Source organism: Anneissia japonica, unplaced genomic scaffold (assembly GCF_011630105.1).
Source record: "Anneissia japonica isolate Jap-2015-1 unplaced genomic scaffold, ASM1163010v1 scaffold287960_len3192837_cov198, whole genome shotgun sequence".
In the NCBI taxonomy this organism is placed as follows: Eukaryota; Metazoa; Echinodermata; class Crinoidea; order Comatulida; family Comatulidae; genus Anneissia; species Anneissia japonica.
Genome location: NW_022712725.1, coordinates 1,028,309 through 1,041,050, shown reverse-complemented (window position 1 = coordinate 1,041,050; position 12,742 = coordinate 1,028,309). Strand labels below are relative to the sequence as shown.

The 12,742-nt window shown below is 35.8% G+C and overlaps 1 protein-coding gene across 1 annotated transcript; it reads right to left on the bottom strand.

Moving 5' to 3' along the window:
- Positions 1 to 2,147: 2,147 nt before the first annotated feature.
- Positions 2,148 to 12,567, bottom strand: LOC117108040 (von Willebrand factor D and EGF domain-containing protein-like). Its single transcript, XM_033249887.1, has 13 exons — positions 12,541 to 12,567; positions 12,210 to 12,318; positions 11,417 to 11,610; positions 9,899 to 9,972; positions 8,304 to 8,367; positions 7,618 to 7,815; positions 7,074 to 7,294; positions 6,021 to 6,218; positions 4,550 to 4,775; positions 3,986 to 4,079; positions 3,154 to 3,261; positions 2,742 to 2,917; positions 2,148 to 2,363 (listed from the first exon to the last, which is right to left on the bottom strand). Exons 1-13 carry the CDS (start codon positions 12,565 to 12,567, stop codon positions 2,148 to 2,150), a joined length of 1,905 nt encoding a protein of 634 aa, XP_033105778.1.
- Between the last annotated feature and the right edge of the window lie 175 nt (positions 12,568 to 12,742).

Below are 12,742 nucleotides of genomic sequence, written 5' to 3'. Positions count from 1 at the left end.
AATCGAATATTCCTCAAATCATTTTAAAACATTTCTTTGTTGCGTGTAAGTTATAATATCTCCTAAATGAGTTTTCCAATTTGTAGAAACTCTTTGAAGAGGTTTAATGAGTAGAGTAACTTGTCTACGGCTGCTGCTGTAAATCGTTGTCTGATGCTCCCACTTTCCTTGACTTGCCTTTGATGACGACCACGACGATACATATGACGACAACCGCTAGGAAGACTACTCCTAGGACTATGCCAATGATGGCGCCGGTGCTTAGTCCATTAGGACCTTGAATCAAATGAGCTGAAAAAATGTGGTTGGTTATTGTACAGTTATAGTAATTAAGTATTTAATTTATTAAAACGTCACTCCTTTTATATCACTTTATCATCATCAGATTACATCGTGGTCAATGATCAAATTATGTGCTATTTACACTTTTATAAAAACAATTCACAAAAACAATTAAACACCATAAAAATCCAACCGATTCTACCTAAGATGATCAGTTTTGTTGACATACAAAAATGCTGATACACTTCTATACTGGTGCCAGCACCAGTCATCAATCATTTGATCAGAAATAATCCCCTAATCAGGTTTGGTGAAGTCAGAAGTCATGACTTGTAGTATCAGATCAATTAGGTAGATTCATGTGAAATATCCATTTGAATAATTAATAAAAATCTATTAAAAACACATAAAATATAAAACAAGAACAAAAGTGAATCACTGAATGAATTACTGAGTTTATTGATTGATACGAGGGGACATCTCGCTGTATAAAGGCGATTAGGCCTACTGATTAATTAATGAATAATTATGAATATAATAGGGTGGGATTTAGGAAAAGGCGTTCAGTGTGAGCAGAATGTTAGGTGATTTAGTCGATATTTCAAAGAGGAAGAGTAAATCTGGGGACATTTCTTCAAAAAGTAACTATAGGCATTGCCCTTGCAAGGTTTTTGAAAGTGTGTTGATTAAATTGTCGGGTACATATGATTTAAGGTCTGAGGATAACCAGTCCTCTTTAAAACCTGCCATTCTACTGACACATACATTTTTGTACTGAAGCAAGTTGTTGAGTTTTACAATCGTAATTCTAGTCCAGTCTTACTTTATTTATGCTTCTAAAGCATTCGGCAGAGTGGATCACTGGACACTCTTCAGGAGCTTATTGAGAGAAACATCATTTAACTAATGTTAAGATGCTTGCATCATGGTATGGTTTACACAAATTTAGTATTAGGTGGGGCAATTGCTTATCCAAATGGTTCTCATTTACCAATGGTGTGAGGCAAAGTGACATAATGTCGCCTTTGGTGTACCATGGTTGTACAATCTGTATATTGATGATCTTAACAATGAGCTTAATAATTGGCTGTACCAATGCTGGTGTGTGAATCAACAACTAAGCTATGCAGATGACATGGCACTTTTAGCGCCTTCTTTAAATCGTGTTCTAACAGCTCGTCAGTATTTGTAAAGCATATGGTATTAAACATATCTTATTCAATCCTAAAAATTCATTATGTATGTTGTTCTCACATAAAAGGATAAGTGGTGAAGAGTATAAAATTATTCTTTATGGTGAAGAGTTAGATTTTGTTGCTTAAACTAAGTACCTTGGTCATATTCTGATTCGTGATCTTAATGATGCCCATGATATTAGACGTCAATACAGATCTACTTGCATACGTGCTAACATGTTGTGGCGCAAATTTAACAAATGCTCTGACGAGGTAAAGTGTAATCTGTTTAAATCCTATTGCAGCACTACCGTATGTATTGCAGCCGCCTATGGGGTAAGCTTACTCAGGTTAATATCAAGCAGTTGCAGATGTGTTAGAATAATGCTTTCAGAAAATGTCTGGGGCTTCCGAAACACTGTAGTGCAAGTCAGATGTTTGTAACAAGAAATTTTCCATCTTTCTTTGTGAAATCTTGCATGTGTGAGTCTAAAATGTATATGAACTGGATGAGAAACTTGAATACTTAGTGCTGTTATTTTAGTATATATTTCTATAATTATTTTTATATAATAGGCCTATCTGACATTTGAACAGTGTGTTTACGTATGTGGACATTTGATGTGCTTTAATGTCTTTATACTTTCTTGTAATGTGTTTTCTAAGATGTGTATAAGAGACAGCCTAGGACTATGCCAATGATGGGTCATAGACAATAAATGTGAGTCCTGGTCCGGTGCTTTTTCTCGTATCACCTTCTCCGGTACTCACTCGCACATTTAACCACATCGATGCTTTAGAATTTACTTTTTGTTTATCATAATTTGTAGAAACAAGCTCGCCAAACTGGCATTTTATTTCAAGAAAGTTCTCGAAAGATGCTGAGACAGAAATACTTGTAGAGTCCTATAAATACAACATACAATATTAAAGCCAGGCTCCGAAGAAAAGTTTTCTTTGTATATGTTGTACAACAGATTTTTCTAAGACAATAAAGGGTTGCGAAAACTCATGAATAGTTAATGAGACACTGATTTTTGAATATTTAAACACTGGTTGGGGGGTGTGAGGTTAAAAAATGTAGTTACGCCTTATTACACCAGTTTTTATATATTTAAAACTCTGTATCTCATTAACCATTCCTGGTTGTTTGTCTTAGAAAAATAAGTTGTACCTCATCATCATCATCATCTGAAACGACCAGCTTTTCATGAGGCTACTGGGTTTCATTATCATAAAGTGTTGTGTTGCGTTATACTTTAGAAAATAATACACATAACTTACACCATCTTCAGCATATTGACACTTGAGGTTGCCATTATCAGTAAAAGGGCCACCAATAGCTGAGATATTTTCACAAGCATCATTTCTAACATCACACCGTAAGGTTTTTTCATCATTAAGGCTAAATAGTTCTGGAGAAACCATTGAATTGACACTGCAATCATCTCCTTCAAAACCTGCAAAGAATAAATAAAAGAAATGTTATTGGGGATGATAACAATATCAATAATAATTCTTATGCCAATTATGATGGCAATAACAATAAAGAAACTCCTTATGAATGCAATCAGTGCCCCCATCTTCCAACGTTGTGTGTCTGCCTGCCATAAGTGCCTTCATCAACCCATGGAAGAACATTCCACCATTATCAACCCATCGCATAGAAAGATGTGCTAGAATTCATTGCACTCACCATCATTGCAGGAACACATGCCGTTGGTGCAGTTACCATAACCGGAGCACTGTCCAGGGCAGTTTAGACTTTCAAGCTGCACCACCAAGGCATCGTCCGTAAAATTTCCTAGCAAAAATTTAAAAAAAGACATACTGGTAACTCACATGGCATTTACAGAAAAAAAAAACAACATCGAAACCTTGAAAGCATATACTGTAAAAGTCCTTAAAGTCAGACTCTGGAGAACAAAAATTATTGATATGTTGTAGAACTGATTTTTCTAAGACAGAACGGTGAATGAGATAGAGATTTTTTAATATTCAAAAACCGGGGGGGGGGTGTGAAAAGGGCAGTTACGCCCCTTTTCCCCATGTTTTTAAGTCTTATAATTAGTGACAACAATATTTTACCATTCTAATTAACAATGACATGGCATCCATATTTTCCAAATTACCATTAGATGTCCTTTACAGTGTGCGTATCTAGGAGTCTTGAAATATGGAAGCTGATGGGGGAGGGGCGAAGGTGGAGTAGGAGTACGATCATTAAGTGGGAGGTGCTAGGTCGCAAAATAAGGTGATATGAGGTGATTTTTAACTACTTGAGTGTGATTTTCATGATGTTCAATAGGGGGAGGGGTGACTGCGGCGACTTTTTTGGGACCCTGTTGATACGCCACTGGTCCTTTACAGTGTAGACTATTCGTAGATGTGAATCTGCTGTTAATTATGTACTTCGATAATTCGATTAGTCAATCAATCAATCATCAATCAATTTGGTGTAGGATACAATCTAAAGTTGAGGAGTAAGGATTTGATTCGTAGTGATTGATACCAACGAACCTACTTACCACTTGAAGTGTTGTAATTATTTACTACTGCCGTCTCACACTGGCTCTGGAATCTCTCCAGTATATCATTCACGCTATCAAAACTACCTGTAAGCTGATTTGACACATTAAGTCAAGATTAAATACTAAATACTGTATTGACAAATGACAATTATCAATTATACTTTGGCAGAATATCAGCAATCGCATGGTTTAAGACATTCAGCCTTTTAAGTCGAATCACGCCGACATGATGGAACGTGTAAAGGCCAGCCAAAACCAGAATGATGCTGTCATGAAAAAAATACATCTTCACTTTTATAATGGATAGTGAAAGAATAGCTTCTAATACAAGGATACTGATAAATAAGTTAAGAAGAAACTTTGCTTTGTAGCAAGATATAGAAAGTATTTTTATTGCAAGGGAGGGTATACTCAAAGACCTCCCTGTTATACAAATATCCCAGAAATACTGCTTAACCTGTCCATCTCCCAATAAAGTTTCTACACATTCAACATTGTCCTTGGACTTGTATTGCGATTGTATTACGTCATTTTGTTAGTCCTTCAAAATTGTAGGCTAACCTGGATGTCTTCAACACACTCGTTTAGAAGATCATCTGTGTTTTCAAAGAGGTCTTTGCATGCTGCATAGATTTCGGAGTTTATCAGCGTTGAGTTACAATTATCAGTGGCATTCTGTTCTGTAATTCCATTTGATGGCCATGCTAGTGTCTCATTTGTGACATTTGTCCTGGTTGGTTCAAATGCGGAACGTTTCTGAATGTGATGTCCTGTGGAACGGCGTCTCCTGTAAGGAATCAAGACCGTCAGGAAATCAAGGTCGTAATTAGCAAATTTATGTGCACTGCAGGCTAGTAGCTGAGGCCCAATGCATTTTATCGATAGCCAACTTTTTTTTTTTTTTTTTTATTCATTTCTTTCATTGGTACAGAAAAAAAAGAGAAAACGAGAGTACATCATTATAAATTCAAATGAGAACAGAAGTACCGTAATACAGAAAAAAAAATACGACTGTGGATACCTTTCTCTATTGATATTTTTGATCTTCGAAACATTTTAAGTCCCTGAGAATCAGGCTTTTTATTTAACAGCCTTTTTGCATAAATAAAAAGTAACAAAATATGGTTGAAAGCTCGTAGCCAACATCTTGTTGTTATAATATTATAATATGGTAGTTGTTCTACATGTTTGGTCATCCTCAGTTAAATTAAACACGGTACTATTAGACAATTATTGTAAAGTTTTGAGGGCAATGTTGGAAAATAGTGATCCGAATGGGTCATACTAACCTAAAATTATGACGTTAGATTCACGTATGATAATAATATTATCATACGTGAATCTAACATATAATTGTTAGATTCACGTATGATAATATTATTATACGTGAATCTAACATATAATTGTTCATTGTCTACCTAGAAGTTTCCCTTTATTCCATTTATAATACTATTCTATAGTATTTAAGTGAAGCTGTAGGCCTATTTAAATTATTTTAATGCTAGCATGAGTGCCACTGATATTGAGAAATTTGAAGGCATGGATTCTTTCAATTAGGCCTATTATTATTAATATTTTTTAAGCAGAATAATATCAATTCGTGTTATTGTTATCACAATATTGTTATTGTTTTTATTATTATTGTTAATTATTATCATTATTTGTATTATCATCATTATCACAGGGGTGGTGCCAAGATTTGCATTTGCCCCGACGAAGGGGTCGATGTGGTCGAGGGTGCGAAGCCCCCGAAAAATATGACAATTATTAAGGGGATTCAAGGGCTTTTTTAATCGATTTTTGAGTCTACTAATATGTAGAAAATATAATCTTCCCGACAATTTGTGGATTTTCTCCCGATGGGGAGGGGGAGCTCCCCATTTGCGCCACCCCTGCATCATTATTATTATTAGTAGTATTATTGTTATGATTCATCATACTTAAAAAAAAAATAAAACACATACAACTATTAAGTCATGACGCTTTGGTAAGATTGATGTTAAGTACACGTATCTATGAAAAATAGGCCCACCTGGACGATTCACCTGATGCAACATTATCTGTAATATCAATCAATCCAGATCGGAAGACGGCATACACGTTATTAACCATAGTTGCACTCGAGCACACTTCATCAGTACCGACTGACATACACTTACAGTAGGTGGATGGTGTCATTGTTGGCACAGAAGGTAGGTCTCGATTGAACAAACTATCAAAACTACTATCGCTGTAAATTGCGAAGAAAAAATTAATATTATGTAAACAATAAAAGAAAAACAGAACAGTTTTGGAAGGAAGATGTCACAGATGAAAAGAAACTGGAGACAAACAAAAATATTGAAGAAAGGAGCTAATAAAATTACCAGCGAAGAGATTAATTATGAAGACGAAAAATAAAAAGATGAAAAAATAAAAATTGAAGAAAAAAGAGTTAATTGATAATGATAATAAATATGACGAAATACAGGAACAGGAGCAATGGGAATTAAACCGGGGACCAAGACATATCCACGGATCAGCGCACAGAAAGTGGCTACCACCAGTTTAGCCGACTGAGCTAATACTAGATGATGAAATACAGTGGTTGAATTAGTTATCGTTTATAGATTACCGTACGCCTCATTGATAGACTGTCTCATGGTTAATTGTCCAAATACTATGGCACAAGCTTAGGTCTGAGTTAGATCTAAAGGAAACAAATACTATTTATGCACTTTGAGAGAATTATATTACAAACCGTCTCCTATTAACAACGTAGGCCAAGCACCGAAAGGTCCACTGATTAATCTCAGATAAGATAGTAGGCCTATAATACATAAAGTATCGAAATGCACGCCATCGCGGGATTCAATATTTCGACATTAATTATGTCATCATATTTCGACATTAATTATGTCATCATATTTCGACATTAATTATGTCATCATCAGGAATGATGACATAATTAATGTCGAAATATTGAACCCCGACACGATGGCGTGCATTTCGATACTTGGAGTATGTATTATACTAGGCCAAGAAGGTATAATTAAAACCCTACATATACCAAAGGTTGGATTGTACACAATGTCTTAAATCGTACCTCCATGAATCAGTGAAATTAGAAGGCTGATAATTTTGAAAAACATTTGTCGGCATGTACGTTTCTCCTGAAGGCAGCAAAAAGTCGTTAGTAGAGTTTCCGTCAAAATATCCACAAGAGCCATTAGAATTACCGAAGTCATCACTGGGAACAGTGATGATAGCCGTGATCCAATACCTTGTAACGACAGCGGTCACTGAAGATCCGGATGGTGTGGTGACCTATAGAAATATCGTTGTTAAATCATGCGAGTTCTAAAAATGCTAAATTAATTTTATAGCTCCATGATTAAATGTAGTTGTCTTCGTGAGTGGCACTACTTTGAAACATTATGATAATCTTTCAATTTGGCACTTCCCTCTTTCATTGGCCACCAGATATAGGCCAATTTATCCTGTTGGTCCATCGAGTCGTGAATAACCGTGGTATGACAGGTTTAGCCTGTCCGTAGGTGGGGCTTAAAACTACCCTGACCCCCACCCCGCTCCCCGTCGGTCACTGATGCCACCAATGACCTGGGCACATTCCGGTGTACTGTACTTACTGTGAATCTTCGCCCAGAGCTATCTCTGTATATTTTAAATCCTTCATTGTAGGTAACATGGCTGAGTTTTTTAACTTTCGGAGGTGAGTAACTAAACTGGCCGTCACACATATCAATACTGGCGACATCATCACCCTCGCGGATGACGACTCCACACAAGCAAGAGACGCTCCAACAATTCCACGCACGGCCATGTACCTAAATATTTATTTGATCTTGTTTAAACAGATATCATAGCATACAAAATGCAAAGAAGGATAACTAACCTTCACAATAATTCTTAATAATTCTATATGCAAAAAAAAATATCATTGACATCATCATCATTGTCATTATTGAAGTAATTTATGGTGAACATCATCGTCGTCGTTGTTGTAAGTGTCTTCATCATCATGATTCTCTTGATCATTACCATGTTTATCATCTCGATTTTCTTCATTATCATAATTATCACATTCATCATCACCATCATCATCAATCATCATCATCATCATCATCATCATCATCATCATCTTATATTCTATATTATGCTTATATTCATCTAAAGCCTTTCACGCATTATGTAGACGAAAATTCAATGTACAGCATGAGCTTTTGGATAAATAGTTACCGTATATCTGCATATCTGTCAAATATTGTCAAAGACGTAAACACAGTCAAAAAATCGTTTTATTTAATTATTTTACCTCAAAATCTCTGTAAAGGTTCTGGTGCACGATAATGGTTCCGGTTTGGTACCAGTTATAGTACCTAATAATTATAATAATAATAATAATAATAATAATTATAATAATAATAATAATAATAATAATAAAACAGTAATCGTAATAGGCTAGTATGATGATGATATGATGACGATGATGATGATAGACTAACAATAATTAATAATAGTAATAATAATAATAGTAATAATAATAATAATAATAATAATAATAATAATAATAATAATAATAATAATAATAATAATAAACAACTAAAGTGAAAAAACTATAATTCAGTATCAGATATAAGTTTGAGTTATCTTTTAAAACTTTACTCTTATCTTAGGTTACGGTACACTGCAATAACCACAGCTTAATTCATTCAGAGAACTGAGTCATCTTACAATGCAAACTATGGTAAAAGCTAAAAATCTAGAGTAACTCAACAAACATGTCAAGTAATAATCTTTATACAGTTACAATATCAGATATGATGTCAACATATGTGAGGGAATGATAAACCTAGCCATATTATTAACATAAATTGGAGCTTGTTTCTACATTTATAACCTTGAATAAGTCTGCATTAAAGATTCGCATGGTTTAATACTTTTTATAGGCCGATTTCATCATCTTTTCATGGTTCGATTCAATTTTAAATTCTTTTCAAAAGGGCAATTTTGTCTATAGGATTAGTCATTATTATAAATGTCGACCAAGCAAGGTAAACCTCATCATGGTACATCCATCTGAGAGTTACCGTAATCTCTGAATGCTTTAAGCCTCGGTACCTTAAAATCGCTACACTGTCGCTACAGTGTGTTCAGTGCAATCGGGAATGCTCCCCGATCAGCATCACCAGAAAACCGTCGGTGATAGCGTGAGCGATTGTATGGAAGCCAAGCTTAGGAGCAAATGTTTTAAGTTGACTCTTAAAAAATGGTCACCGACTGTGCATCCTTCTTAATTTACAGAATTCCTCATTACGATATATAAGATGAGCACTTAATCTTTAATGAGTAGTACGGTACCAAACTGATATTTTTTCAGGGTTATTTTAAATTATGTTCAATTATTGTATTTATGCTGCATATGTCGGCGAAAGCTGTTGATCATCAGCATGTTTCCAAATTAGAATCAGAAGAGAACTTGTCTAGAAAATTGCTGTTTCAGTTCATGTTCAACATAACTTTCAATTCGCAATTTGCTGGATACTTGACAAAGTATTTTAAAGTACAGTGCCGAATAATTATAGAGGCTGACTTCCTGTAAACATAACCACGTTCGGTAAGATAGTACATAAAATGAATTATAGAGTAGAACAATCTAAATGAATGACCGGCTTGTGTATTAGCGTATAAAGAAGCTGATCAGAGCCACAAGAATACGGCTATCTGAAACGCTTACAATATAGGCCTATTTTCAGGCTCAATGTTTTGATAAATTACTTAGGCTTCCTTCATATTGTATAAAATATAGTTGCTAAATTAGGTAGTGCTAAACAATGTAAAAATTATTGATCTTTCTTTTTTTAAATATCTGAATTTATAATAATAATACATGAAGAGCATGTGACGAACCTTCCATCAAAAGACCTATAATGTGGATCACTGGCAGCATTACAGCGTCCTCCATCGAAATCTTCCACCGATACCTACAAAGGTTTAACATCAAGGTTGGGATTTAACTCAGATTGATGATCAAACAAGTAAACCAATGTCTTTTAACTGTAGGCCTACAGTTGAAAATTCGTTTTTGAACCAGGTTAAAGCAAGCACAAGCTGCGACAGCAGGGAGTCATTCCACTAAGACCGTTACGCGGCGTGACGAGGCGCGTGCGACGGACCGTTTTCAATGAGGATCACTAAATTCTGATCAGACGGCGTCCTGTCGTCGGTGCCTGGCTTAAGAATATGCTGGCTAAAATTGAATATTTGGTTGTACAGTACTATGGTAGGTGAATCCCATTGGGAATAGGAGTTTATTTTCCTTTATAACCTGCCACCATCTCTATCTTACAGTAAACAGAATAAATAAATAAAATACAGTGTTCGAATAAAGTACATGATTGTACTTCGTCTAGTATAACTCTCAACGAATGTTGTGCTATAAATAAATAAATACATATGTAATAAAATGCCTCCGACGGGATTCTAACTTACGACCTCTCGCTGTAAAGGGCGAATGTCATAACCATTAGACCACAGAGGCTTTATGGTTGAACAGATTCAAATAATCGTCAGGTACACTCTAATACACAATGGGGGTACGGCTGAAAAAACATAGTAGCATATAATATAAATTTATATAGCCGTACCCTATCAAAATATGAATTGGTCATTTCACAGAAACATAGTCATACACTTGAAAAATGTTTGTATGAGACTTTTTTTCATTTTAAATGTCAGTTGAGTGGGTAAAAAAAGATCAACCATTTACATTGCATATAGTGACGCATTATAAATCCCGTAGGCAGGATTTCTAAAGAGATGTTTTAACTTTAAACAAAAGGGCACTTTAAGTCCACACTCACCTCATCCCCGCCATGAGATGAAGACGATCTTTTCAGGATAAAACATCACCAATTCATAAAAATGCTAAATGTCAAATGTTTGGAGTTAATTTCAACGTGGTTCTTTTCGAACCAGGGGAGGATTTAGGGGGCCGTCCCTTTCCCCTTTTTGAAAGTGAAAAATAAATCAAAGGAAAAAAATGGAAAAAAAATATCGCCCAAAACGCATCAGAGATATTTTCGGGCGTCTAGAAAATATTTCGCGGAGGGGAGAATTCCCCGGCCCCTGGGGTGGTGTTATCTCGATGGGCCCCACTTTCGGCCCCCTTTGGGACATCTCCAGATCCGCCCCTGTGAACCCCTCGAACCCCCATGCTACAGGCTTTCTGTAGACCCTTAAGCTAAAATTACTAGATTAATTGCATTATTTCGCTTGCTAAAGTACATTTTGGGTTTTCCATATGCTTTAAAAGAGCCTTATATTAAACCAGTAACTAACAATTGACTAAGTCTTTATGATTATGTAGTATCAATATGTTCTCTCTCTTTCCCTTGCCTTAACAATCATCCTGTAAGAGCACATTACCTCAATGGTATACGTCACTGGATCGCTTATATTTAAATTGCAGGATCCGACACGTGGCTGAATTTTGAGTGTGAGATTTGTGTTTCCATCACGTACAAAATCTCTCACGGCAATTGTATTGAATGAAGTACTATCTGGCCCATTAATTGTTAAAGAACACTCGCCTATTACCACATCGATTCTAGACAAGGACGCTATGGAAAAACACAACAAGGCGTTAAAATTAAACTTGCACACATATACACTTGCGGAGATTCCAAGGGGGTGCCCCACCCTATCAAAATATAAGTTGGCCATTTCATAGAAACATAGTCATACACTTAAAAATTGTTTGTGTGAGACTTCTTTTCATTTTAATTGTCAGTTGAGTGGGTAAAAATAGATCAACAAACTACATTATTGAGCCTATACCGACGCATTATATTTGTCAGATTTCCTCCTCAGAAATAAATTAAATTGGTCATCTAAACCACTAGAATGCGTGAGCCCCACAGGCTATGCCCCCGCACCCCACTGGGGTTCTGGGCGGGCCCCAGCCTTAGTGGCTCAATCAAGTCATTGCTCCCACCCCTACAAAAATATGGAATCGCCGATACTGCATATACACTAGTCACTTTACAAATGCATCGTATCCGTTCAATATGCTTAACATACTTACATATTACTCCTTTTAACAGTAAAATAATAGAACAAATTAAAACAATTAATAAAAAAAAGCGTGCATTATCTATGCGCAGTGCAGTAGGCCTAGGACAAGTCAGACATAGTCAGATATATGAAAATAGCAACTTACGAACTATTGGATTTATTATATCGAATGTGCAATTCATTGGGACTGAAGTAGTCACTGTAGTCGAAACTTTCTCAGAATTCTCTTGTAGATTAATGTGCGTACCTGAAAGCTGAAAAAAATAATGGGAAAATTCATATTTTACTATTTACACGGTCAGAAAGGACCTTGATACTAAGCCCCGTCCCTTGGATATTGACGATCTGTTCTGAAAAGTTGGGTGCCGGAAGGAGGTGGCCACATCAGCCACAGTAATTACTCTAACATTACATCCTAGTCTCCTTTAGAGGTGAAATTGTTGCATGCTCTACTAATGATTTAAAGATTTCAATACCAACTTGGTTTCCTTCGCAAAGCACATGATCTTGTGGTTGAAGGTTTTCTACCTATGTCAGATCTATACTTGTGCAAGGGGTGGTTCTGTAATCCTACAATTTTTAAAAACCTACAGTGGTAGACCTTTTCTATCACTCAACCTCATTTCTACCCTGTTATACTGCTACCGGTACTTTTGCAGTTCGAAGTGGGCTGTAGCC

Excerpts from the sequence above, each read along its gene's own strand:
- LOC117108040 (XM_033249887.1), bottom strand. The coding sequence starts at position 12,567 with ATGTGCTTTGCGAAGGAAACCAAGTTG. Across the intron at positions 8,368-9,898 it reads TATAGGTCTTTTGATGGAAG|GTACTATAACTGGTACCAAA; the intron begins GTTCGTCACATG and ends TATAATTATTAG. Across the intron at positions 2,918-3,153 it reads CATGTGTTCCTGCAATGATG|GTTTTGAAGGAGATGATTGC; the intron begins GTGAGTGCAATG and ends TATTCTTTGCAG.